The sequence below is a fragment of the Myxocyprinus asiaticus genome, chromosome 6 (genome assembly GCF_019703515.2).
Source record: "Myxocyprinus asiaticus isolate MX2 ecotype Aquarium Trade chromosome 6, UBuf_Myxa_2, whole genome shotgun sequence".
NCBI classification, from domain to species: domain Eukaryota; kingdom Metazoa; phylum Chordata; class Actinopteri; order Cypriniformes; family Catostomidae; genus Myxocyprinus; species Myxocyprinus asiaticus.
The window spans coordinates 47,584,582-47,608,558 of record NC_059349.1 but is presented as its reverse complement, the minus strand read 5'-3'; the positions used below and the strand labels follow the sequence as shown (position 1 = coordinate 47,608,558).

General features: G+C 38.0%; 1 protein-coding gene across 1 annotated transcript in view; it reads left to right on the top strand.

Moving 5' to 3' along the window:
• The first annotated feature begins 16,105 nt into the window (after window positions 1-16,105).
• pax3a (paired box 3a) overlaps window positions 16,106-23,977 on the top strand; it is a 32,081-nt gene continuing 24,209 nt past the window's right edge. Inside the window, exons 1-4 of the mRNA XM_051699786.1 lie at window positions 16,106-16,408; window positions 17,294-17,529; window positions 18,134-18,260; window positions 18,676-18,819. Of these exons, the coding sequence (XP_051555746.1) occupies window positions 16,324-16,408; window positions 17,294-17,529; window positions 18,134-18,260; window positions 18,676-18,819 (592 nt within the window). The 5' untranslated portion in view covers window positions 16,106-16,323. The remainder of the gene's footprint in view (window positions 16,409-17,293; window positions 17,530-18,133; window positions 18,261-18,675; window positions 18,820-23,977) is intronic.

Below are 23,977 nucleotides of genomic sequence, written 5' to 3'. Positions count from 1 at the left end.
TCATTGTCTTTGCAGTCAACTTTTTAGGGTTTACGCCATTACGTCATCATGGCAATGAAGTTGTAAAATTGGATGTAACATTATACAGATAAGGTTAGTAATACATTTTGTCACATTAAAATCATGTTAACACGAATATCTTTTACATCTTCTGTCTATACTTTTGAAACATTTAACATTTACGGATTAGCCCCATTCACTTTTTTTTAAAGTAAAGGAGGGATAAGTCAAAATAAGGTAAAAGAGCCAATCACCTTTTAGACACAGACATCGCCGGTCAGTCAACTTGAGAATGCAAAAACGCATTAGCATGACCATCCTGAAAAATTGTGTTTTTTTAGCGTGACTTGAGCTAAAGAAGCACAATTTATGATACCATTGTTGTCAGATTTAACTGCTTCTTCTTCTTCCTAACGATGCTCCTGCCATGGTGCAGGGTCCGTTATTTTGCATGCAGCTCACCACTTTTTCTGATCCAGTGCATATTTAGATGGCATGCATATCTTCTCTGATGGTATCCATCCACCGTTTCTTTGGTCGACCTCTTGGTCGCTGTCCAGCCAGGTCTAATCTCATCGCTGTCTTCACCACAGAGGCCTCCTGGCTTCTGACTACAGGTCCATACTACTGCAGTCGGGCCTCTCGCATCTTGTCCTGGATTGAGGCCACGGCGAGTGTTGGTCCAACCTTGGTAGTCCTAGCGTCCACCTGAGCATCTTCATTTCCATGGTGTTGAGCGTTGCTTCGCACCTTTTAGTGGCTGCCCAGCATTCAGCTCCATACAGTGCAACTGGCCTGATTTGTAGATATTTTACTTTAGTCGCAGTGGGATCTTGCAGTCGCACAAGGTTCCAGTGACCTGGCGCCACGTCATCCAGGCTGCATTGACATGATGGCGGGAGTCATGAAGTGATTCTCCATCCACTGAGACATGTGAACCGAGATACTTGAAGGTGGTGACGTTACTGAGGTCTTGACCGTAAACTGTGATCGATCCATCTACTTGGTCTCCACACTCAAGGTATTCTGTCTTCTTGATGTTTAGGTGAAGTCCGAAACTGGCCAGGCATTCATCCCAGATCCGCATCTTCTGTTCGACTTCCAGCCAAGTTTCATCTGCCAGCATAACGTCATCGGCATAGAGTCCACGGATGCGGAGTTTGGATGTCGCTCGTCACCATATCCATACATATGATGAAAAGTAGTGATGAAACCATCTCTAAGAAACCAAACGGGCCATTAGAAACCATCTAATGGCCCGTTTTTATTGGATGGGCATTCACGGGGATGTTCGCAGGTGGTGTGCGGCATGCTGTGAATGTTAGCTGGTGAATCCGCCGGCCACACAAAGAGCACCTTTGTGCACGCTTACTTTGATCGAGGCCCCTTTCAAGATAATTATCATGGACCTCGTCAGACCATTAGAGCAGTTGGCACGTGGACATCGCTTTGTGTTGGTTCTGGTGGACTACGCAACATGATATCCAGAAGCAGTGCCTCAGTGCATCATTTCAGCATGTAGTATTGCAGAACCACTTTTTTTATCTCCCGAATTATCTCCCGAGTGGGGATTCCAAAGGAAATCCTCACTGATCAGGGCAGGATGTTTATGTCACGTACACTACATGAGCTGTATGGATTATTGGGTATTAAATCAATTTGGACAAGTGTGTACCATGCACAAATGAACGGCTTGGTCGAATGGTTTAATCAAACCCTGAAAAACATGATTCATAAGTTCATGCACGAAGATGCTTGGAATTGGAATCAGTGGCTTGAACCCCTGTTATTCGCAGTTCAAGAGGTCCTCCACGGGGTTATCCCCATTTGAATTATTGTATGTGCATAAGCCTCGCAGTGTCTTAGACGTCTTGAGGGAAAATTGGGAGGAGGGACCTTCAAACAGCAAAAATGAAATTCAAAACATTCTTGACCTGAAACTCCATACATTAGGGCAACTATCACAGGAGAATTTTCTACAGGCTCAAGAACGTCAGTCCCGGCTGTATAACAGGGGAGTTTGGCAACAGGAATTTACACAGGGAGATAAAGTCCACATCAAGATCTAAATTACTCGCAAAGTGGCAAGGGCCCTTTGAGGTCACACGGTGAGTCAGGGAAGTTGATTATGAGGTTAAAAGAATGGATAGGGGCGGGGCATGGCAAATTAACCACCTCAACCTCTTAAAACCATGGAGGGAGGTGGTCACAGTGGCTTTGGCGATGGTGGTACCAGATAGGGAGGAGCTCAGGCCTGAGGTGAACTTAAAAGCCAATCGAGGCACCCCGGTCACTTGCGGAGACCACCTCTCACCGTCGCAAGACGCGGACGTAGCCCGGTTGCAAAGAGAATTCTCAGACGTGTTCTTGCCCCTTCCCAGATCTACAAACATCAGAAAACACCATTTTGAAACAACCCCAGGGGTATTGGTATGCAGTCGTCCCTACCGATTACCCGAGCACAAAAAAAAGTAGTTCGGAAAGAATTAAAGGCCATGCTCGATATGGGAGTAATAGAAGAATCCCACAGTGATGGGACAAGCCCCGGTCGTGCTGAGAAGGAGAGTGAAGGCTCAGTCCGGTTCTGTGTGGATTATAGAAAGTTCATTGTGGTGTCTAAATTTGACGCATATCCAATGCCTCGTATTGACGAACTGCTTGATCGGGTGGGCGCAGCTCACTTTTATTCGACACTAGATTTAATGAAGGGTTATTGGCAGATCCCCATAACACCAATGTCTCGGGAGAAAACGGCCTTCTCCACATCGTTTGTCTTACACCAGTTCATGACCTTCCGTTTGGTTTGTTTGGGGCCCGGCTACGTTTCAGCACCTTATGGACTGAGTCCTCAGGCCGCACTTTGCATACGCCGCTGCCTATCTGGATGACATCATTATATACAGTAATGATTGGCAGCAGCACATGCAGCATCTGAGGGGGGTTCTGGGTCACTTCGAATGGTGGGACTCACGGCAAACCCCAAGATGTGCGAAACTGGACGGGTGGAGGTACGGTATCTGGGGTTCCACTTGGGTCACGGGCAGGTGTCCCCCCAAATTGATAAGACCGCAGCAGTTGCGGCCTGCCTGAGACCCAAGACCAAAAAGGAAATGAGAAAGTTCCTAGGGCTGGCTGGCTATTATAGAAGGTTTGCGCCAAATTATTCGGACGTCACCAGCCCGCTGACCGATCTCACTAAAAAGGGAGCCCCAGACCTGGTCCAGCTGTGCCAAGAGGCTTTTATTCAGGTGAAAGCTGTGATTTGTAGTGGGCCTTTGTTACATGCTCCTGATTTTGCTCTCCCTTTTGTTGTACAGACCGACGCATCAGACAGGGGGTTGGGAGCCTTGTGCTGTACGTCAGCCAGAAGCTTTCGGCGAGAGAGGCAAGGTACAGCACCGTTGAGAATGAGTGTCTGGCTGTCAAGTGGGCAGTCCTCACCCTTCAGTACTACCTCCTGGGACGGGCTTTCACCCTCTGTTCAGATCACACCCACTCCAGTGGCTCCATCACATGAAGGATACCAGTGCGAAGATCACTCGTTGGTATCTGGCTTTAGCCTTTTAAGTTCGAGGTGGTCCACAGGCCGGGCAGATGGCTACTGCAGACTTCCTCTCCAGAAATGGGGGGTGGGGCAGGCTGGATGGCTCCCTGTCCTGAGTTCGGCGGTGGGGCTCTGTGGTGGTGTGGTTGAGCGCCGGATTGTGAATGGAGAGCGAGATCAGGAGATGAGAATGGAAAGGATCATCACCTGGCAATGATTGTCTCTAACAGCTGTTTGTCATTGCAATGAGAGTTGGAGATGGATTTAAGAGTGAGCCAGATGCCTAACTGTAGTCTTTGGACTCGCTTCTTTAGCCTGCCACGTCCATGAGCGGGTAGCCCTTGTCGACTTTTTGCATTGCTCGGGCAAGTGCGTGGAGGTTGGTGATAGGACTTTGCCGGCTGTCAGATTTAACTGCTGATTAAAAAAAAAAAAATTTTTTGACTGTCTTGTATCTTGTTTATAAACTTTACAGCACTTTGATTTAAAAACCTTCTGTACAACCAATTATGCTTAATAAAGACCAGACAAAGTGTCATGTAAAATCCTTAAACAGTGTTCTTTAATCAAAAAAGGTCATAAACTGTTTAAGCAAAAACCCTCATTTTTGGCCATTGGATTTAGATCTGCATGTAAACGGGTTTTACCAGCCTTTTGGCAGCTTAAAAGGGCCATTCATACGGAACCAGTTTAGCATCCATCTTCTGTCTTCTATGTAACACCTGTGTTCTGTAGTATTCGTTAAATCTGCTGTGAGCGTTTTTTTTTGTTTTTTTTTTTTTTCATGGAAATGTATGCAAAGGAAAGGTATCACTGAAAAAAGTGTCCTGGGATATCTAACCGGTCTCTGTGACAGCACTACATTCTGAACAAACAAACAAAAATGTGTCCGCAGGCCACAGTCTTTTGACAACCGCTTCTGCTCAGTGTCGGTCTCAATAAAGCTAATTTTGTATCTTTGGAGTGCAAAGTTCTAGAAAGAGGGGGCATGGCTAATCCAACGGCTCAGCTTGTGGAAATTCCAGAACGACTAAAATCACTTACAGGTCCTTAAAAGCTGCATCTAGCCTTTATTGTTGTTGTTGTTGTTGTTGTTGCTTAAAAACACATTCTTTCTGATTAGCCCCCAGTGGTCCAATTCAATATGCGAATATCTGTAATATTTTGACCATCAAAACCGGAGAAAAACCTGATGACTCAAATCTCTTGTAAGTGTGGTATTCTTCCATAGTCAGATTTTTTAATGAGGTGATTTACGATAGTTATCAGATTATTTTTGTGCATGTAAACACACTCATTAACATGGGTGCTGTGGCGTAATGACACAACCTCAGACCTACTAACTTAGATAGGTCGTTGGTTTGAGTCCCACAAGCCACTGATTCATCACCATTGTGTCCTTGAGCAGGGCACTTAACCCCAGGTTGCTCTGTGGTGATTGGACCTGTAATTGTTTTGTGTAAACACCTGTCCTAAATATCAATTCATTTTCAAAACTTTTCTGTATATTTTGAGTGGCACAGTGCCAAGACAAACTTCTTTTTCAGTATTGTACAGGTTTATTTCCACAATCAGTCTTGTTCATAAACCTTAGACTAATGGGGAATGACTTGCATTGATTAACAATGCAAACTGATTTCATGTCTAAGTGCTGTACATCCTCTTGTTCATGTTGAGTATAAATCAATATAATCCATTACACGTTTGAAAGCACACCATGACTTGTGATATTGACAATAATTGTCCCCCTCACTGACCTTGTAAGCACCTTAATGGACTGTGTGTTTGTGTATAATGTGTGTGGGCGGGTTTGGGTGGCTTATGATGACTTTTTTAGGTTAAAAACTGGTAATTACAAGGGTATTATGCTATAAATGTGGTTTATGAGGACATTTCTAGTGTCCCCATAATTCAAATCGCTTAAAAAAACATACTAAACTATGTTTTTTTTTTTAAATGTAAAAATGCAGAAAGTTTTTTGTGAGGGTTAGGTTTAGGGGTAGGGTTAGGGGATATAATCTATAGTTCGTGCAGTATAAAAATCATTGTGTCTATGGAGAGTCCTCATAAGTAGAGCTGCACCAACGTGTGTGTGTGTGTGTGTGTGTGTGTGTAGTCTTTCAGTCGTACAATGAATGTTGCAAATGATGAAACTTTTCAGTTTTTGTCATGAGTGTCAAATGTGATGATTACTGGCTGAACGACACAAGGTGGACTAGCCATGTTCTCCATCAGCTGCCTTAAACTTTGTGTGTATGGTATAGCTCTGAGTATCCATTATTGTGTTTATGATTAGTGGTTTGTGTTATGGCTGTGTTGTATATGTAGTTGTTGGTTTTGAGTGAGAGAATTCTATTTTAATTTGTTGCATATAAAGATTTATGGCTCAGCAGCAGCAGTAATGCTCATGATTTACAGAGAAAGGTTGCAGGAATAGATGAAAAGCATTGCTGGAGGTGCAGGATATGTATGCAGTGAAAGATCATCCTAGCCTGAGGCTCTCTGCAGAACACAGATCATCCCAAACAACTTTACTCTGCCCTTCTAAGGGAGTGCTGCAGGGGTAAAATAGAGGACACAGCCACCCTACGAGAATCTGAGAGTTTAATGTGACACAGACATTAAGAAATATAACTGATACATTTGTGCATTTCTGTCCCCAGCCTTTGCAGAAAGCAAACACTTTAAATACACTGTTTAGGCACACATTATTGGCAAACTTCAATAATATAAGATGTTCTCTGAGCAATTCTACCTATTTGAGCCATGAATAAGGCAATATGTCTTTATTTTATCAGTTATATAAAATTCCAAGTACCTAAAAAGTGCTTGTCTCCAAGACCATGTGTAGAGGTTTAGGGGCCAATTTAGAGTTAAAAAATCACACATCTGGGATGGCATGAGGGTTAGAAAACGATGAGAGAATTTTCATTCTTTAAGGATTTTATCATTATATTTTTATGATTGTCCTTCAAATATATATATTATTATAGCAAAAATATTATAGTGAAAAAGAGCAAATGCCACACAATCGCACATTTCACAAACCAAACTGAAATGAATAAAAGCTTAATCTCCTATTTTTTGGCATTATGATAATCCTTCTGTGCCTGTAACTACATGTGCAAAATAGATTGAGAAATTACATTTCTAAAATGTATTAAATGTTCAAAAAACTATAACGTAACACCACTGATAAAAAGATAGCACAAGCTTCCTTTAAATCAATATTTTAAAAAGATCTAATATGTAAAGCTTCCATTTATGAGGATTCACAAAGCCAAGGGCCTAACCAATATTGTAACCCAATTTTAAATATTTCTAAAAAAAATGTATTTGTAGACATTTTGATATCCCAAAAGTGGACATTTCTGTAGAAAGGACCCATTTTTGCTTAGCACAAGTTTGATTGAAGAACCATCCCCTTAAGTTTACTAACTTGATTTAAGGACAAACTTGGAAAAGAAAAACAGTTCTGTAAGCCTTTATTGGCCTGTTACCATATATGCCTACATTATGTAGGCTACCTGTATGAATTCAATCGCATAAAGACGAAAACAAACATACTGTATATTGGCTATACTGTAAATGCAGGGAACGCAATAAGACAAGATTATACTGTACATGTTGTTGCTTGATTAAACATAAAGGTGGCATTGGTGACGTTGCAAGTGTTATTAACCAAAACAAATAAAAAAAATTTAAAAAGCCGTGTTAGTAGTGAGTTTACTGCATTACTAAACGTTTTAGTGTGTTCAAATGTTACATTTTTTAATTCTTAGTAAATAGGGTATACTTTTTTCCATTTGATTTTTAAATGCAAAACGGTCCTTACGGAATGGAATAAAGCCCTTTGTCTTTTAAGAGTATATTCTTTTGCAATATATAGACAGTTTTGCAGTCAGGAGGTGTGAAGACTCTATAGTGTTGAGAGCACGGGAGCTGTCCACGAGGGGTGGTGCTGAAATTTTACACAGGACTACGGTAGGGTTGACAATTATAATCACTCAAAATCTATGAAATACAGCTCCCAAAAGAAAATGCTTGGCTTTACACATGCGTCTAAATATTGTCATCATTATACATTTAATAAAATAACCATTTCTTAAAGGTATAGTTCACCCAAAAATGAAAATTCTCTCATCGTTCAATCACCCTCATGCCATCCCAGATATGTACGAGTTTCTTTCTTCAGCAGAACACAAATGAAGATTTTTAGAAGAATATCTCAGCTCTGTAGGTCCATATAATGCAAGTGAATGGTGACCAGAACTTCGAAGCTCCAAAAGCATATAAAGGCAGCATAAAAGTAATCCATACGACTCCAATGTTTAAATCCATATCTTCTGAGGCAATAGGTCTATAGAAGTCCTTTTTTACTTTCACATTCTTCTTTTGTTTGTAGCGATTCACATTCTTGTGCATATCGCCACCTACTGGGCTGGGAGAAGAATGTATAGTAAAAAAAAGTATAGTTAAATATTGTTCTTTTTCTCACTCACACCTATCATATCACTTCTGAAGATATGGATTTTACCACTGGAGTCATATGGATTACTTTTATGCTGCTTTTGTAAGCTTTTTGGACCTTCAAAGTTCTGGGCACCATGCACTTGCATTGTATGGACCTACAGAGCTGAGATATTCTTCTAAAAATCTTTGTTTGTGTTTTGCAGAAGAAATTAAGTCATACACATCTGGGATGGCATGAGGATGAGTAAAATAGTTCATTTTGGGGTGAACTATTCCTTTAAGCACAGAATAGTAGCATTATTTGCTATATTTACATGCAGTTCTCCAAACACACCTCTTTAAGTACCGGATGACACTTCTGAATAATAATAATAATAAAATAAAAAATGTATATGAAATTGATAGCCCAATTAGGCAGTTGTATTATTACTCCTATGTAGGTCCCGAGTACTGGTGATAGTAATGTCTGCTAAAAAACTTGCCTTCCAATGTATTTTTTGCTTATGAAATGTTCAGGTTGGTTAGTCAAAGCTGATAAGGTGGTGTTATCTCTGATTTAAGATTCAAATATCACATTCATAAACAAAGCACAGGCTTGTTGGGTGCCAAAAAACAAAACAAAACAAAAAAACATTAAAATAATGCCACTGTCCTGAAATGTATTATTGTAGATAATCCTAGAACAGCGAAGGTGGATAGGTTGCCTATTTTATTGTATTCTATAGTACACTCATTTAAAGTTTAATAGCTACATTGTTCTTAGTGTTTTAGTGTGTGTCAGCCAATAATAACAATTTCAAAAAATATTTTAGTGAAGACAATTGGTTCCTTTGCTGTTTTAAGAGTTAAATATGTCACTAGACTGAGGACTGGGCTGACTTTTATATTATAATTTTATAGAAATATTATAGAAATAAAAAAAAAAGCTGCTCTAGGAGATTTTAGTGATCTTTCTTTTGTGTCTTCTCAGGTAATTAATACATTCACTGTAATAATTTGGCTTAATGCATTTATGGGATGCTAATAGTAGTAGTAGTCTCTGTCCTTTTTGAAGAATAATATAATGTGTTATTGCTGTAAACCATCCGAAAAACTCTGATTTGTAGGCCATCTGCTTGTCATAAAATGGTTTGGAGAAGTTTTGGTTGAAATGGTACTGATAGCAAACACAACTACCTCTTTTTTACTGACTTCGAAATACTAAGTTGTACAGTAGGCTATATTGTATAGTCTAATGTAAAACCTAACCTACTTCTTTTTATGTAATGTTTGATTAAGGTGTGCTTGTGTATCTCTCTCTCTATCTCTCTCTCTCTCTATATATATATCTTAGTTTGATTTGATTAGTTTGATTAGTTTGATTTTTGATCCAAATACTTTTTGTGGACACAGTAGAGGGGTTCTTTTTGTTCTAGGCGCCCTCTGGTGGACATAAGTATATTACAAGTAAAGAGACATGCGCACCACACAGCTTATGACAGTGACACGAATATTTTAGGAAGACTCTTTAAAAAAAAAAAAAAAAAAAAACAGACCGCTTCATTATTTCAAACCAAGGACCCGGTGAGGAATCCTCACATATCTGTGGTTAACCACCTGTTGAGAGCAGCGCTACTGGTTGCCGTGATCACCTGAGAGCGATAATGCCAAAGCACTGGCCCCGGGGCCAAGGTTCACCGCGGGGGCAATGAACTCCCTGTCCCCCTGCCATCATGTAAAGACATTACTGTGCCCCGAGGACTTCACAACAAACGCTTCATTTCCAAAGGCTCTCTGGCTCTTACTGAGTCACTTTATTTACCCTGTGTCATGCAAAATCCTTAATTTCCTTTGAATTCCAGTGCTGCTGGATTGGCTTGAGTTACTGCCATTCATTACCACCGTTTAATTAGTACAATCAAACACTTCACGGTTTACAGTGGCACAATGTGACATTAGTCGAGACTGTTAAACTCATTAGCAAAGACTGATAAGGGGTAAAGGTGAGATGGTTTGAATTTTCATCTGTGAGAAATGGATGGGTATACAAACAATGCAATAATTATTTTTTACAGCTACATTGAAAGCTATTTTCGAAAAATTGTGTAATGAACGTTTTCAATTTTTAAAATTATTTTAAAATGGTTTTTATTTGTAATTGTTTTTTGTTTTGTTTTTTTAACTATATTTACTTTTTTACATTTTAAGGAATTGGGCCTAGGCCTACCGTCTTTTGATAATAGCTTATTTGTTAATAAGTATCTTAAACAGTTATAGAAATAATTTAAAATATGTCAAATTAAAATAAATGTGTTAAATTTTAACAATAATTTTATTTGAATATCTATTTGAAATACTAAAATACAATTTATAAATAATAATTTTATATAAAATTATAAGTTAAATGTATTTTTTTTAAATATCTAAATAATTTTAAATGATAAATATATGTTTTTTTTAGCCTAGGCATTTAGTGATCATTTATTGGGGTGAGAAAGTATACAGAAAGTGTATATAAAGTAAAATAAAGTATAATAAATACCTTCAATTGTTTTTCAAATGTTTACTGTTGCTGTGAGTTTTTCTGAACCATGCAAGAGCAAACACATTTAACATGAGAAGGAAACTGCTAACAACCATCCCTTTATAGTTATTCTAATGACCCCGGGTTGTAAAAAAAGTCATCAAAACAGCAAGACTCCATTGTGAAATCAAGTATTATTGAGTAGTTTGTCACTTTACTGTAAGAGGGATGGGTTTCCCCAACAGCTCCAGTAGTAAATATTTACTTAAGGATTCGGCAGAGTGGGGTATTCCAGAATAGTTGTAGTTCAAGGTGTTTCCATAAGTGTTTGTTATGAAGATAGATATTTAAAACATTAAAAATTTTAAACTTTGGTGTATAAGAAAGTATTGTTCTAAAGCCCATAACTGACCTAAGACTAAAAAAATTATAGGTGCAGTCATGCTGCAATTGTTGCTTCAGATTTTGTGATGGCTATATAGTATTAAAGTTTGGAATTACATTGAAACTGAATTGAAATATTTACCCCCAAAGCAAACTTTGTTTTGGGCTGCAGGGTGCTGCATTATCACTCACCTGCTCAAAGTGATTTCGCATAAAACATTGTAACAAACCCATTAAACAGCATTTGTCTAAATAAAATACAAAAAAAATCTCCCAGAATAAAGTAAGCTATTTATGTTGCCAATTACAGTTTACTTTGGAAGTTTCCACATTGCAGCCTGGAGTACTGAGTGCACTATACTACACATTTAAAGTTAAAAAAGGACTATATATCAAACCATACAAACACAAACTGAAAGTTATAAATAATGAGCAGAAATGACAATGACTTCTGTTGTTCGGTCTATCACTGCATTTCGCAGGCACTCCTTAAACACAGCTAAAACATTGTTCTGGAGTTTAATCATAATGGCATTTCTCCAGAGCTCTATGAAACACATCCCGGGGTTATTTGGCTTTCGAGTTTAAACTAAACCAGGGGCGCTTACGTTTCTCCACTGTGGCGTTTGCCTCTTTATTTATGATGTCTTTTCTTCCACCGATGTAGAAAATTTCTGACTTGGATTTTTCACTCGAAAATTGATTTGACACGGATATCCAATATCCCTTTAAAGATAATCAAACTGAGTCTCTCCTCATTTCGCAGAGATCCCCACTCACTTTATGACCAGATCGAGTTACCACAAGCCTGTTGTGTGCAATAGACATTCTCCAATCTGAAAACATCATAACAGTGTTTATTAGACTACACCGAGGAGGAACAGAGCTCGTGTTCGCCCTTAATATTTGCTCATATAGCAGGCTTTTCAGAGATATGCAAAATGCATAGAATGAATTCAAATGAAGTCTGTTCTGCCAATGCTATGAGCTCACACAAGCGCGCGCACACACATGATGCAGCCTGACAATAATGCACTACAGCAACCACGCCAAAGTACAAAGAAGCAATTAGTATGCAGTCAGCTGCGCCAAAAGTGGCCAGCATTCGGACACTCATGGAAAATTCATAAAAGTAATCAGGATGACTTACTTAAATCGAAAAACGGCGATATAAACACACTTTTGGCTACAGTCATAGCTGTTTGTGAAGAAAACAACGTGAGATCATGACTTCACAAGACTAGGCTATATGAAGGCAAGCATGCAAAATGTTCACAGACTACACTGTCAAAACATTCAGGTAAGCTAAAATGTGTTTCACGTGAACACTTAAATTAACGGGCTTGATTCAAGTCAAAATTATTTTATATTTCACATTTGGCCCAATTTAAGCAACTCATCCTCACTTAATGTAATTTTGAAATGGCAGATCACGTAGCAATGGCTCCTTAAAGTAACAACTGCGCATTTTCACTTTTACCTGCTGCAACTTTCTCACCAGTCGTAAAATTACTAATATTATTAGATAGTCCAGACCAATTCCAGGTCACTGAGACAGTTAGACAGGGGTCAACTGGCAGAACACCGACATGCAGGGAAAACCGAAAGGCCACACAATTCTCTTGTATTAACTTTATGTGACTTTACGAGTTGACCTTAAAACTTTAGTTTTAAAATGAGAGAAATTTCTCTCTAAACATATTTCCCTTACACACTGACAAAACGTGTCTTATTTAAGCAATTAGACCGAAGTCTAATTTACGCTACTGTTCAACGTGTTCGAAAGAGTTTTTAGTCCTACTAATTTTGATTTTGATAGTTTTGGAAAGACAAATGATAACGTGGCGTGTCGTTTTCATTTTCTTAATAAAACGAGTTTATCGCCTGTTTCTGACGTTTGTTTCTTTAGTCTTGTTGTTTGGTTCCTCTTTAGTTTACAAATGCACGTAAATAGGGAACAGATATTTTGTAATAACATTATAACATATTTTATTAATACTAGCAAGTTGACAAACAAGTTGCAAAAAGTTAAATATTAATAACAACAAAAACAATAGTAATAATAATAATAATCATAATTATTATAATTATTATTATACATAATAATGCAAATAGTATAATAATAATAATAATAATAATAATAATAATAATTCGTATTATTAATGTTATTATTATTTGACTATTACTGATTGTTTTACCATGTATTATTATTAACTGTATTATTATTTTATAATTTGTATTCTTGTTGTTGTTGTTTTTATTTTTAATTGTTTACAAAATATATAGACTGAGAAAATGTTCACCTAAAAACGTCCTTCATGTGGTAACATTTAAATAAACTTGATTGATTCAACTCAGAAACATTATTTAACATGTCTGAATCGATCTGTATACATTACGTTGCACCAACAAAACTCATTTGAAGGGTTATAAGATGTAAAAGTTCCAATAGCAAGGTGACAATTGCAGGTTAGATAGATTTTAAACAGAAAGAGTGATAGATTGGTTAATGGATGGACAGACAGACAGATAGATAGATAGAGAAACAGACAGAGTGACAGACAGACAGATAGATAGATAGATAGATAGATAGATAGATAGATAGATAGATAGATAGATAGATAGATAGATAGAAAGACAGAAAAACAGAAAGAGTGATAGACTGGTTAATGTATGGGCAGACAGACATATATATATATATATATATATATATATATATATATATATATATATATATATATATATATATATATATATATAGATAGATAGATAGATAGATAGATAGATAGATAGATAGATAGATAGATATGAAATTTCATAGATTTATTGCAATAATATCACTTTTTATGTTTTGTCCCTCTGGCCAATCCGAAAGGAACGCTCAGATGTCAATTAAAGTCAGGATGGGCGGCTGTGGCACTTCCCTTGTTCTGAGGGCAGCCTGGCCTGTGGCGCGCGGGCTCCTCTCACCACGCCGCAGCGCTAATCCGTTTATGGAACACCTGCGACCGTGAACGGCAATAACATGCGCTTATCCACGTCGCTCTCAGCGAGCCGCGAAACATGCTCATCTGAGCACAGCAATGTGACAATGCCCATATCCCAGAGGAGCAGAGGGGCACTATACTCCTCGATTAAACTGTCGACGTCTCTAAGTGGAGCTGATAACTCTGAGATGACAGCAAGCGTGTTTCTCACATTAGTATTATGGAAATATAACAACGAGCAGGAATGTAGAAGATATTCTTGTGTCAGATTCACGAAATGAAAAGCTTCGATACCAATGTGATCAATCGGCCAATTTTTTTTTTTCAATTATTGACATACAGTAGGCTATTTTTATATGGTTCATAAATTAAAGTATGCAGATAGCCTATTTATTGCATAAGATCCCATCGCCCAGCTTTCTGCTTTCTCGTCCCAATAGGCTACAGAAATCTCAGATATGGCCATATGAACATAGTAAATATAGCCTATGATTCATACATTTGGGCATATATGAACTCGTACATATTCATGTTCCACTATTATTTGAAATATAGGCTATGCTACACATAAAAACTTTGAAATAGCCTATATTCTGCATAGCTATATATGTAAAAGTCGCTTATTTAATTTTTATATCAGTAAAAATAAAAATAAAAAAAAAGACATATATGAACTTGTTTTACATATGTTCATTTATATAACAAACTAATTTGGAATTTCCTTTAAAAGAATATTCCGAGTTCAATGCAAGTTAAGCTCAATCTACAGCATTTGTGGCATGTTGATTACCACAAAATGTATTTTTGTGTAAAGTTATATCCAATTTTACAACTTCGTTGCCATGACGAGGTATAACACCGCAAATGCTGTAATCCCGGTAATTTAGTATGCCTAGTTCATTGCAAAACGACGATTTAAACATCGTTACAGCTCAAATAACACACGAGTTTTAACAGAAGAATTAATGAAAGTGCTTTTCTAAAATTATAAGCTTCACATTTCTGATTTAAAACTCTCTCAAATTTGGCCCCATTCACATCCATTGTAAGTGCCTCACTTGTAACCTCGATGCTTTATTTTTATTTTTATTTTTATTTATTTTTTGGGGGTTTTTTTTAAAGAAAAGTGGGGACGAGTCGAAATTATTTTTGTGGTAATCAACATTATAGGCTACCACAAATACTGCCGACTGAGTTTAACTTGCATTGAACCCGGACTATTCCTTTTAATGCGTGTTCCGTATGTGAAGAGGGACCAGAATGGGAAATCACTCTTCATGTTTGGACAGTTGAAAGTGTGATGGCAGTTTCCCTGTCTGATTGATCAGGGGTCTCTCTGAATGAATTGGGCCTTTTGACTGACTGACGGGAGGTTCTCAATAAACTCCAATAAAGAAAAGGTACTTCAGTGACTGCAGGGAACAGAGGAGGAGCATCTGAATGTGAGATGGAAAGAGTGTTGGAGAGAGAGAGAGAGAGAGAGAGAGAGAGAGAGAGAGAGAGAGAGAGAGAGAGAGAGAGAGAGAGAGAGAGAGAGAGAGAGAGAGAGAAATGGAGAGTAATGCAAGAGAATGAGTGGGATGACTATATTGAATGTCTCTGCGTTATAAATTACTGTTCCTCACAATTGAATTCGTCTCCACAGACAGCTTTTACGGCACTCTCGGCGTCATACCCTGCTGAGACCCCCGCAAGCTTCCCCTTTCATTCTGAAATGACTCTACTGTCTGCATACAATTAATACCTCTGTGCTGTGCAGCTTTTGGGATTTTATTCGAAAGTTGGTGTTTACATATAGACTTCATGCTCAATACTACTTTGAGCAACACTTGATCCTAAAAGTCACTACCAACATGTTTAGAAGTCAAATATAAAGATTTTAAGAACAAATACAGTGCTATCTTTCTCACCATCAGTTCATGTTTGAGGATGTTATCAGCGACAAGTCGCCTTGAACTCTAGAAGGTCATCATGGCACAAGAGAGTTTCACAATTTGAACCAATCAGCAAGCGTTCCCAGGTCTTTGGACCCTCCCTCCCTGACCAATCACAGTCGTCGATGGGCAGAAGGATCCAACAACTCAACAACTGATAAAATGTTTCACCACTGATCAACGTTTCAATGCACAACAACAGGTGTGTCGTCAACAATAACAGAAAGTAGCTCTGAGATTTTTAGCTTCTCAGACTGATTTGAGATACCAAGACCACGAACCTGGATATCCAAGAGTGAATAACTTCTGAGGACTGGCGACAACGTATTGACTTGTTAAGTTGACTTTTCGTTTTATCGCTTGGCATCGCATCTACTCAGCTGAAGATTTCATACTTCACTGATAAATCGTTTGCTTCTCCTCTGGATAACTTCACTTTCATCTTTTAACAAGTGCTCTGTGCACCCGTTTTTTTTTGCGTGCAAAGAGTCCGGAGATATGACCGCCTTCGCGGGGGGCCTTTCCAGGATGATGCGCCCCACGCCACCCCAAAACTATCCGAGAGCAGGCTATTCCTTGGAGGGTAAGCTGTTTGTTGGCCTCTCTGGTTCAGATAGCACAGCCTTGGCTTACTTGCCATTTCAAAGTTGGCCTTATCCTTCCTTGATTAGAAATATGAGAATTGATATTTGATTGTGGCATATATCTTCGTCTTGAAAGAAAAATGAGGAGCATGTCAAAATAATTATTTATGATTAAATCAAGAAAAGTGACATCTAGCTATAACATTTAAAGAATTAATTTGAGTCGTAAAATACTTTGTTCTTTAAGTTTTGTTCTTCTAGAAAAGGGTGTTCTAGCAACAAGTAGCTATCATCTCTAAATGTTTGGGAATTTATTATCAATATGCCAAATATTATTTAGTTAGGTAACACTTTATAATAAGGTTCCATTTGTTAACATTAGTTAACATGAACTTACAATGAACAATACTTACTAATCTTGGTTAATGTTAGTTTCAACATATAACCTAAGACATTTTTTAAATCAAAAGTTGTTTTAGTTAACGTTAGTTAATGCACTATAAACTAACATGTACTAACAATGACAATTGTATTTTTATTAGCTAACATAATAAATAATGTAAAAAATATATTGTTCATTGTTTGTACATGACATGCATTAACTAATGTAAACGAATGGAACCTTATTGTAAAATGTAACCATTATGTATAGTAAGTAGGCCTATTATTTTTATTTAGCCTTATTGATATGTTTATTATTATAAGAAGTAGTTGATTTGTTGTTGTTTTTATTGATGTTGTAGGCTAGATACCTCAATCATATAGGGCGGAACATATAGCTGTCATAAAGTAATTATCATATATGCACTTTTTGCCCCACGAAATCGTTTTACACAGTCTGATACAGTGTCAGTGACATAACTTTTTGTCTCTTATTACTGCAGTATCCACGCCTTTAGGCCAGGGCCGCGTGAACCAACTCGGTGGAGTCTTCATTAACGGACGGCCTCTGCCCAATCACATCCGCCACAAGATAGTAGAGATGGCCCATCACGGAATAAGACCGTGTGTCATCTCCCGACAGCTGCGTGTTTCGCACGGATGCGTGTCCAAAATTTTATGCAGGTACCAGGAGACCGGATCTATTCGCCCCGGCGCTATTGGCGGCAGCAAACCCAAGGTAGGACACCACAGAGGCGATTTTTAAGTCCAGCTATGTGTTTTTATCAACAAGAAAATATGTTATATATTTTTAAATGTTGTGCCAAGTTAAAATGTACTCACTCTTAAAATGAAAGGTTCTATAATTTTTTTTTTTCTCAGGTTAAGCAATAAATCCTCTTACTCTTCATCAGATCATATTCTTGGGTTCTTAAAATAAAAAAGTTCGTTGTGTAACTCTTTTGAATGTAAGGTACATGCAAGTTTAAGAGTGTGTCTCTGTTTTGAATTGCATGGAATTTAGTCATCGGCTTAGATATTATCCTCATTCTCCAATCAATGTAATAAACTATTTTGTTACTGTATCCAATGGAAGCGTGAATTAATTTTAGGCTACAAAACGTTCCATTAGTAGACTTCTGTCATATATATAAGAACACTTATTTTTATAACTTAACTTCATAACTTTATTGCTATGAAGTTAATCACAAGAAGGTATTTCTCTATTGCTGTTGTAATCATTATATACCAAATAGGCTATAACCTAAATAAGATTACATAACAAATAAATAAATAAAATAAAAAAGTATGTAATGTAATGGATTACTATTGTATTAAAGCAGAGCACAACTCCAGATGTGGACAAGAAAATAGAAGACTACAAAAGGGAGAACCCAGGGATGTTCAGCTGGGAGATCCGGGATAAACTACTGAAAGACGGAATCTGCGACCGAAATAACGTACCCACAGGTATTTGATTTGATTTGATTGGACTTAATCTGTGAATCTGTGCACTTGCATTGTTGAAGCTATCCCTTCCCGCACCTACCTGTTGCTTCGAAGAGAGAGAGAGAGAGAGAGAGAGAGAGAGAGAGAGAGAGAGAGAGAGAGAGAGAGAGAGAGAGAGAGAGAGAGAGAACACATACACACATGAATGTGATTTCGAAAGCTGCCCTTTGTATAGGCCGATTTAACAAAAGACAGGTTAATAGCAGCATTCATCGTGGATACCGAAATTGTATACTTGAGATAGTGTGGCTAATTTATACGCGTTTAAATATTCAACAGGTGCAATGCTGTGATAGGTTGTTGCTGTCTGTTTTATTAATAATTTCATGAAGGTTTTAATTTCTCTAATATATCTTTAAAATCTCTTATCGCGCAGTAAGTTCCATCAGCCGCATGCTGCGCTGTAAATTTGGTGGAAACGGAGATGAAGATGAGGATGATGATGAAGTCGAAAAAAGGGAGATCGAAGAAAACGAAAGAAGAGCCAAACACAGCATCGACGGTATTCTTGGCGACAGATGTAAGTTTTGTCGAGTGTAATTTTTATTTATTTATTTTTTTTTTTTTGTGGAGATCTGAGATGAGCAAAACGAGTTTAAGGGTAACTACATGAGTTTTATATAGACATTTATATTTTCTCAGTTGTCTTCTTTCTCAATAATAATAATAATAATAATAATAATAATAATAATAATAATAATAATAATAATAATAATATAGGCTAATAAAATAATAATAGAAATATTTATCAGACTGTTTGTCATTTATTTTTCATATTTAAAAAAATAAATAAAATAAAATAAAAAAAAAAAAAGTTGTCTTATACATTTGAAACAGCCGTGAATGAATTTACGGTTTAATTTGCTCCTATATCGAGTGAAAGTTTCTTCCAAAGTTTCATTTTTTTTTTTTATCTACTGACATCAAATCGTCAAGTGATCGAATAAAAACGCTCTTCGTCTTGGATATTTTATTTTTGGGTTTTTGCTTTTTTTTTTTTTTTTTTTTTTTGTTACATTTATTTAAACCGAATTGATGACCACCACAGATTAACCTCTTAAAACGAGACCGTTCCTGAAGTAAAAATGCCCGAATCAGTAAATCAAACATTTGTCCAAGAATAGCATTCGATAAAGGACGCTCCTGTGGTGCACAATCGGACACTTGAGGATGAACTTGGGGAAACAAAAGCGAAAGAGTCCATGAGACTCACGCTTCAGTTTCCTCAGGACAAAGCGCGGCCTAGCAGTAGCTTGGTCCTGACAAAAGACTCCAAGCTTTTCAAAATTTGGAAAGAAAGGAAGAAAAAACGGTCCAACAAAAGGCACAGAGAAGACATTATGGACGGCCAATGAGAGATGAATTATTCAGGAATGACCGTAGTCCTGGCTCAGAAGTGTTTTATAGACTCAGAGACCTGAATAAAGTGTCCATTTTCATCTAGATAATGTCTTGGAATTTTCCCTTTCGCACAAAAAACGTCAATACCTTTTGGGGCCGAAAGGGACGAAAATATATGATGTAGGCTAATGTTTTGAAGCGTTTAAATCGAAAGCAGAAAAATACGCAACTCTTATTAACACTTGTTGATCAGAATTCATATGAATTGTTGGATAGACCTTATTCAGATTTGACTTTTGACGGGAATGAAAACTCCCGTTTTCTGGAGGTTTTTGTCTACTAAACTTTTTTTTTAGAAAGATCCCCCCCCCCCCCCCCCCCCCCCCAATATCATACCAGGTGCTTTAAAAAACCCTAGGCTATAAACCACTGAAGATACTGTAAATCTATCACTCAGCCTCGTTTTCATTCCAGTCAACATGTAAAAAACGGCGCGGTAAAAATCAGTTTTGATCATTTTAAAATGATTTCAAAAGGCGGTTCACAAAGGTGCATTTTTATACTTCAATTGAAACAATCAAAGGTAAAATAAGTAACTAAATTTGCCTTTGAAATTTTTTCAACCTACTCCACGGGTCTTCAGCGGCATGCTGAGATAATTAGCGGCATCCCATGAAAATGCTTGCACTGTTAATTATGGGCTTAATAATGGACAACGAAATTCAATAGTGACACTCAGATGTCAAAACAACGTGTCAAAATATCACGAAAAATCTTTAACATCCACATAGCGATAGCCTTCGGGCAATACCAATTTCCTCTGTTGAAAGAAGCAATTGTAGCTATGTATTAACTTGGAAATTGATACAGGCAGCGCGTTTTTCTAACCCCCAACGGCCTTAAATTCTCGAGCAGAGGAGTTTGTTCTAGATGTCAAGTGGAGAAAATACAGTCGGGCGATCCGCTGGTCTCTGTACACTCTCGCCGGGATCTCTCCGCGTCATGGGCCGCGCTACAATTGGCGCACATTACACTCAGCCATTGCAATGAAAACCTTTTCTAGTAGATTAAATCGAGCCCTTTATTCGTCCCCACTTTCATCTCTGGACAAAAACCCGCCCCTTCCTCTCCGCCCGGGGCGCGCATTCATTCCCACTGCCCTTTTCGTTCTCTCTTTCCAGCACCGCCATCGCGAATACAGATCAGTTTGTAATAAGTTTAACGACTGTCGATATGCTTTTGTTTTGGGGATACTCTGTTGATATGAACTTTTGAAACGCGCAGAGGCACTTTTTGTCTTGGCACAATTATTTTCCACTTTTCAGGGATAAAAAGTCAAAAGACTTGTTGAAGTTGTTTGTCTTTAAACCCTGGACTTGTGAAAAAGTTACTTAGATGTCTATATCTGCAAAGAATGAAAAGCAAAGAGTGAACAAAACAAAGCAAAGAGAAAGGAGAAAGGAGAAAGGAGAAAGGAGAGCAGCCTTTTCAAAGCATGGTTATTGTCTTTGTTTTCCTAGAAGGATCAATTACCTCTGGCTTTTATTCACATGTAGATGTGTCTACATCATAAAACTCAATGAGTCCTGATCTCCATTGACACACTGTAAACTTCTCCTCTCTCCTTTCAATGATCCTCCGTTTGTTTGCAGTGGGCTGATTCTGCACTGGCTGTATTTCACTCTCTCCTCCCTGCTTGTGGGAGTTGTTGTTTTTTCCTTTTTCGGTGCTCTGTTGAAATATCAAAAGGGTGTTTTCAGAATCAATAGGGTGTTCTCTAGCCAAATATTGATTAAGTACGTGTTTGCTGAGTCTATAGTTGTCGGGTAAGAGGGGTGTGTTGGCTCCGGGCCCCTGCTCCTTCAAAACCTATTGTTGGGCCCCTTAAAGGCTTGAGATCAAAGCACGGGCCCCTTCAGATTTATTTGTCTGGGAAAAGGCAGTGTAGAGGACCATTGCTTACTAATACTGGATTAAGAAAACATCTCATAAGATGTTTCTCAAGTGGTAAAAATTGTTTGCTGAGGACGCTCGGAGCTGTTATGCAATTTTATGATGTTTAGGGCACTCGGACTTTGTTGCACTTTGTTTTTATTATTTTCTTAATTTACTCTTAAAAAAGAAACTAGATAAACTAGTTAACAACATGCTTTTTGGATAGTTTCTTTTTGTCAGTTGTCTGTTTTATTGTCTCCAAAAATATTTCTTTGTTTAAAAATCGTGTTTTTATGGAGAAAGCCGTGTTCGATGTTAAAGTAGAAGATAATTCTTCACAGATATTGCAATGATATCAACTCAGAAAATAAAAGCTAAAACTTTTTAAAGAAAGTTCCAGTGCCCGTTCAGTCTATACCGCAGTGATAAGTGAATCGATAAAACTCTTCCCACAATGTTGTTTTTGCTTGAGTGCATCCCCTCCTTTTTCCTATACTATTAACTTTGGGAAAACTGACAATCCTCGAGCCTCATTTAGCTAATTTAAAGTAACTAAAGTCATCAAAGAGCCATGGCCCCTCTCTCACAGGTTCTCATTCACGGCAGGCGAAAAAGAGAACTCAGAAATACAAACAGTCAAAGGGATCAAGTTTTTTTGAAAGGGAGTCCCGTGGAGGCCAATTGAATAAGCTTAGTGCTTTCAGATGTGCCATGGTGAACGCAGTCAACATATAATAATTAGTTTCATTGAGCTGCATTCCGAAAATCTGCTGCTTTTCTCCTGGGCTCATTGTCTCCCAGCAGGCCAATAGCCAGGAGGACAGAGAGAATCAAGCAATGACAACACATGAAAGATTCAGCTGCCTTTGTCCGAGAGAGCAAGGAGGACTTTGTTTGTGTAAATAAAATAGGGCTTTTGCCTGCTTTGCTGACTCGATACCTACTCAATAGAGAAAAGAGAGTGAGAGCTAAAGACATGGATGAAGGGCAAAAAAAGACAGCTGCGTGACACAACAATAAACAGATATTTTGGGCCAATTACTGTGTCGATTTATTTTTGCCACAACCACAAATGCAATCAGAGCAGTAAAGCCAGATGTATTTATCCAAAATTAGACCACAAAGAGGCGATTATGGCCATATTTGGCTTGTGGGGGGCTAATTTTATTTGTAAATGCCCCTCACATTTTAAAAGTGTTTTTGTGTGTTGGTGAATGCAGTCTGTCTTTTCGATCATTAAACAAGGGTTATTTTTCCCCTGCTGGAATGTTCCTCAGTCATGATTCCCGGGCCCTGCGGGAATGGAGATGAGTAATCATCTGCCTTTTATTCAGCTGTTCCTCGGAACAAATAATCTTTGCCCTTTTTATCGCTCGTGCTAGATTATTTCTTCCAGAGCGCAAGAGTTTATCTAGGTTACAGATCACACAAAGTTATCTGGTTTTAGGCAATATTAAAGATTAAAGACTTTTCTGAACCATTGTTGTTTTCACATTTGCACATTTTTTTAAACTAAATTTTGGGAAATGGATGTCATTCCGTTCGATTTCAATGTGGCATGCAAAAGAAGAAAACACACATGCACGCTGTCACACCGAGCTTATCTCCAAATTAATGCTGCTTGTATGCTTCATTAGGTCTGCTTTCTGTGCTGGCACCAGCATTGTGATCCTCAAATATTAATTCAAAGAACAATTAATGAATGCAAACCATCTTTGAAGTGGTGGGTGCGGGGTCGAACCCTATCCAGCCCTTGCCGACTGATGGACTCCTCTTCCACTCCTTTTCTCTCAAAGACAGTTTTGAAGTGCCTGAAAGAGAAAGTGAGCAATAGAAGGTCAATGAGAATAGGGGCTCCTCTTCGAATAGAGCGCTCTGTTTCCTTGAAAGTGTTTGAGTGAGAGAAACTCTGGCAAAGGAATGGATGAAAAGGAAGGGAAAGGAAAGGTCGAGGGTTTCGGGGGCCTTGCCATAAAGACTCACAATGAGGCAGTTAATTGAGAAAAGCTAGACGGTGTTGTCAATCACTTAACTTGAGGAACTTCACTTCTTAACTGCCAAATTGGGAAGGGGGGGGGGGTGCAAAGAAAGACAGTGAGAGAATCTGTAAGAAATTATATCAGAATCATGTTAAATTTACTAAAGCGTTCTGTGTCTCTGGTTGTTTTGGTGAAGAGCTGTTAGTGGCCAGAGCTTCAACCTCATGCTTTCAGCGTCAACAGTAGGTCATAGTTGGCTCACTTTTTGTACTTCATATAACTTACACAAGCAGAACTTTCATACAGCAGAATCATCATTTCCAATTCAAATATGCAATTTCTGATTTGTTTCAGACAAAATTAATTTGCTTTCAGTTTTGGAGCATTTATGTAGAACGTACTGCTGGCATAAACTATTGGAAC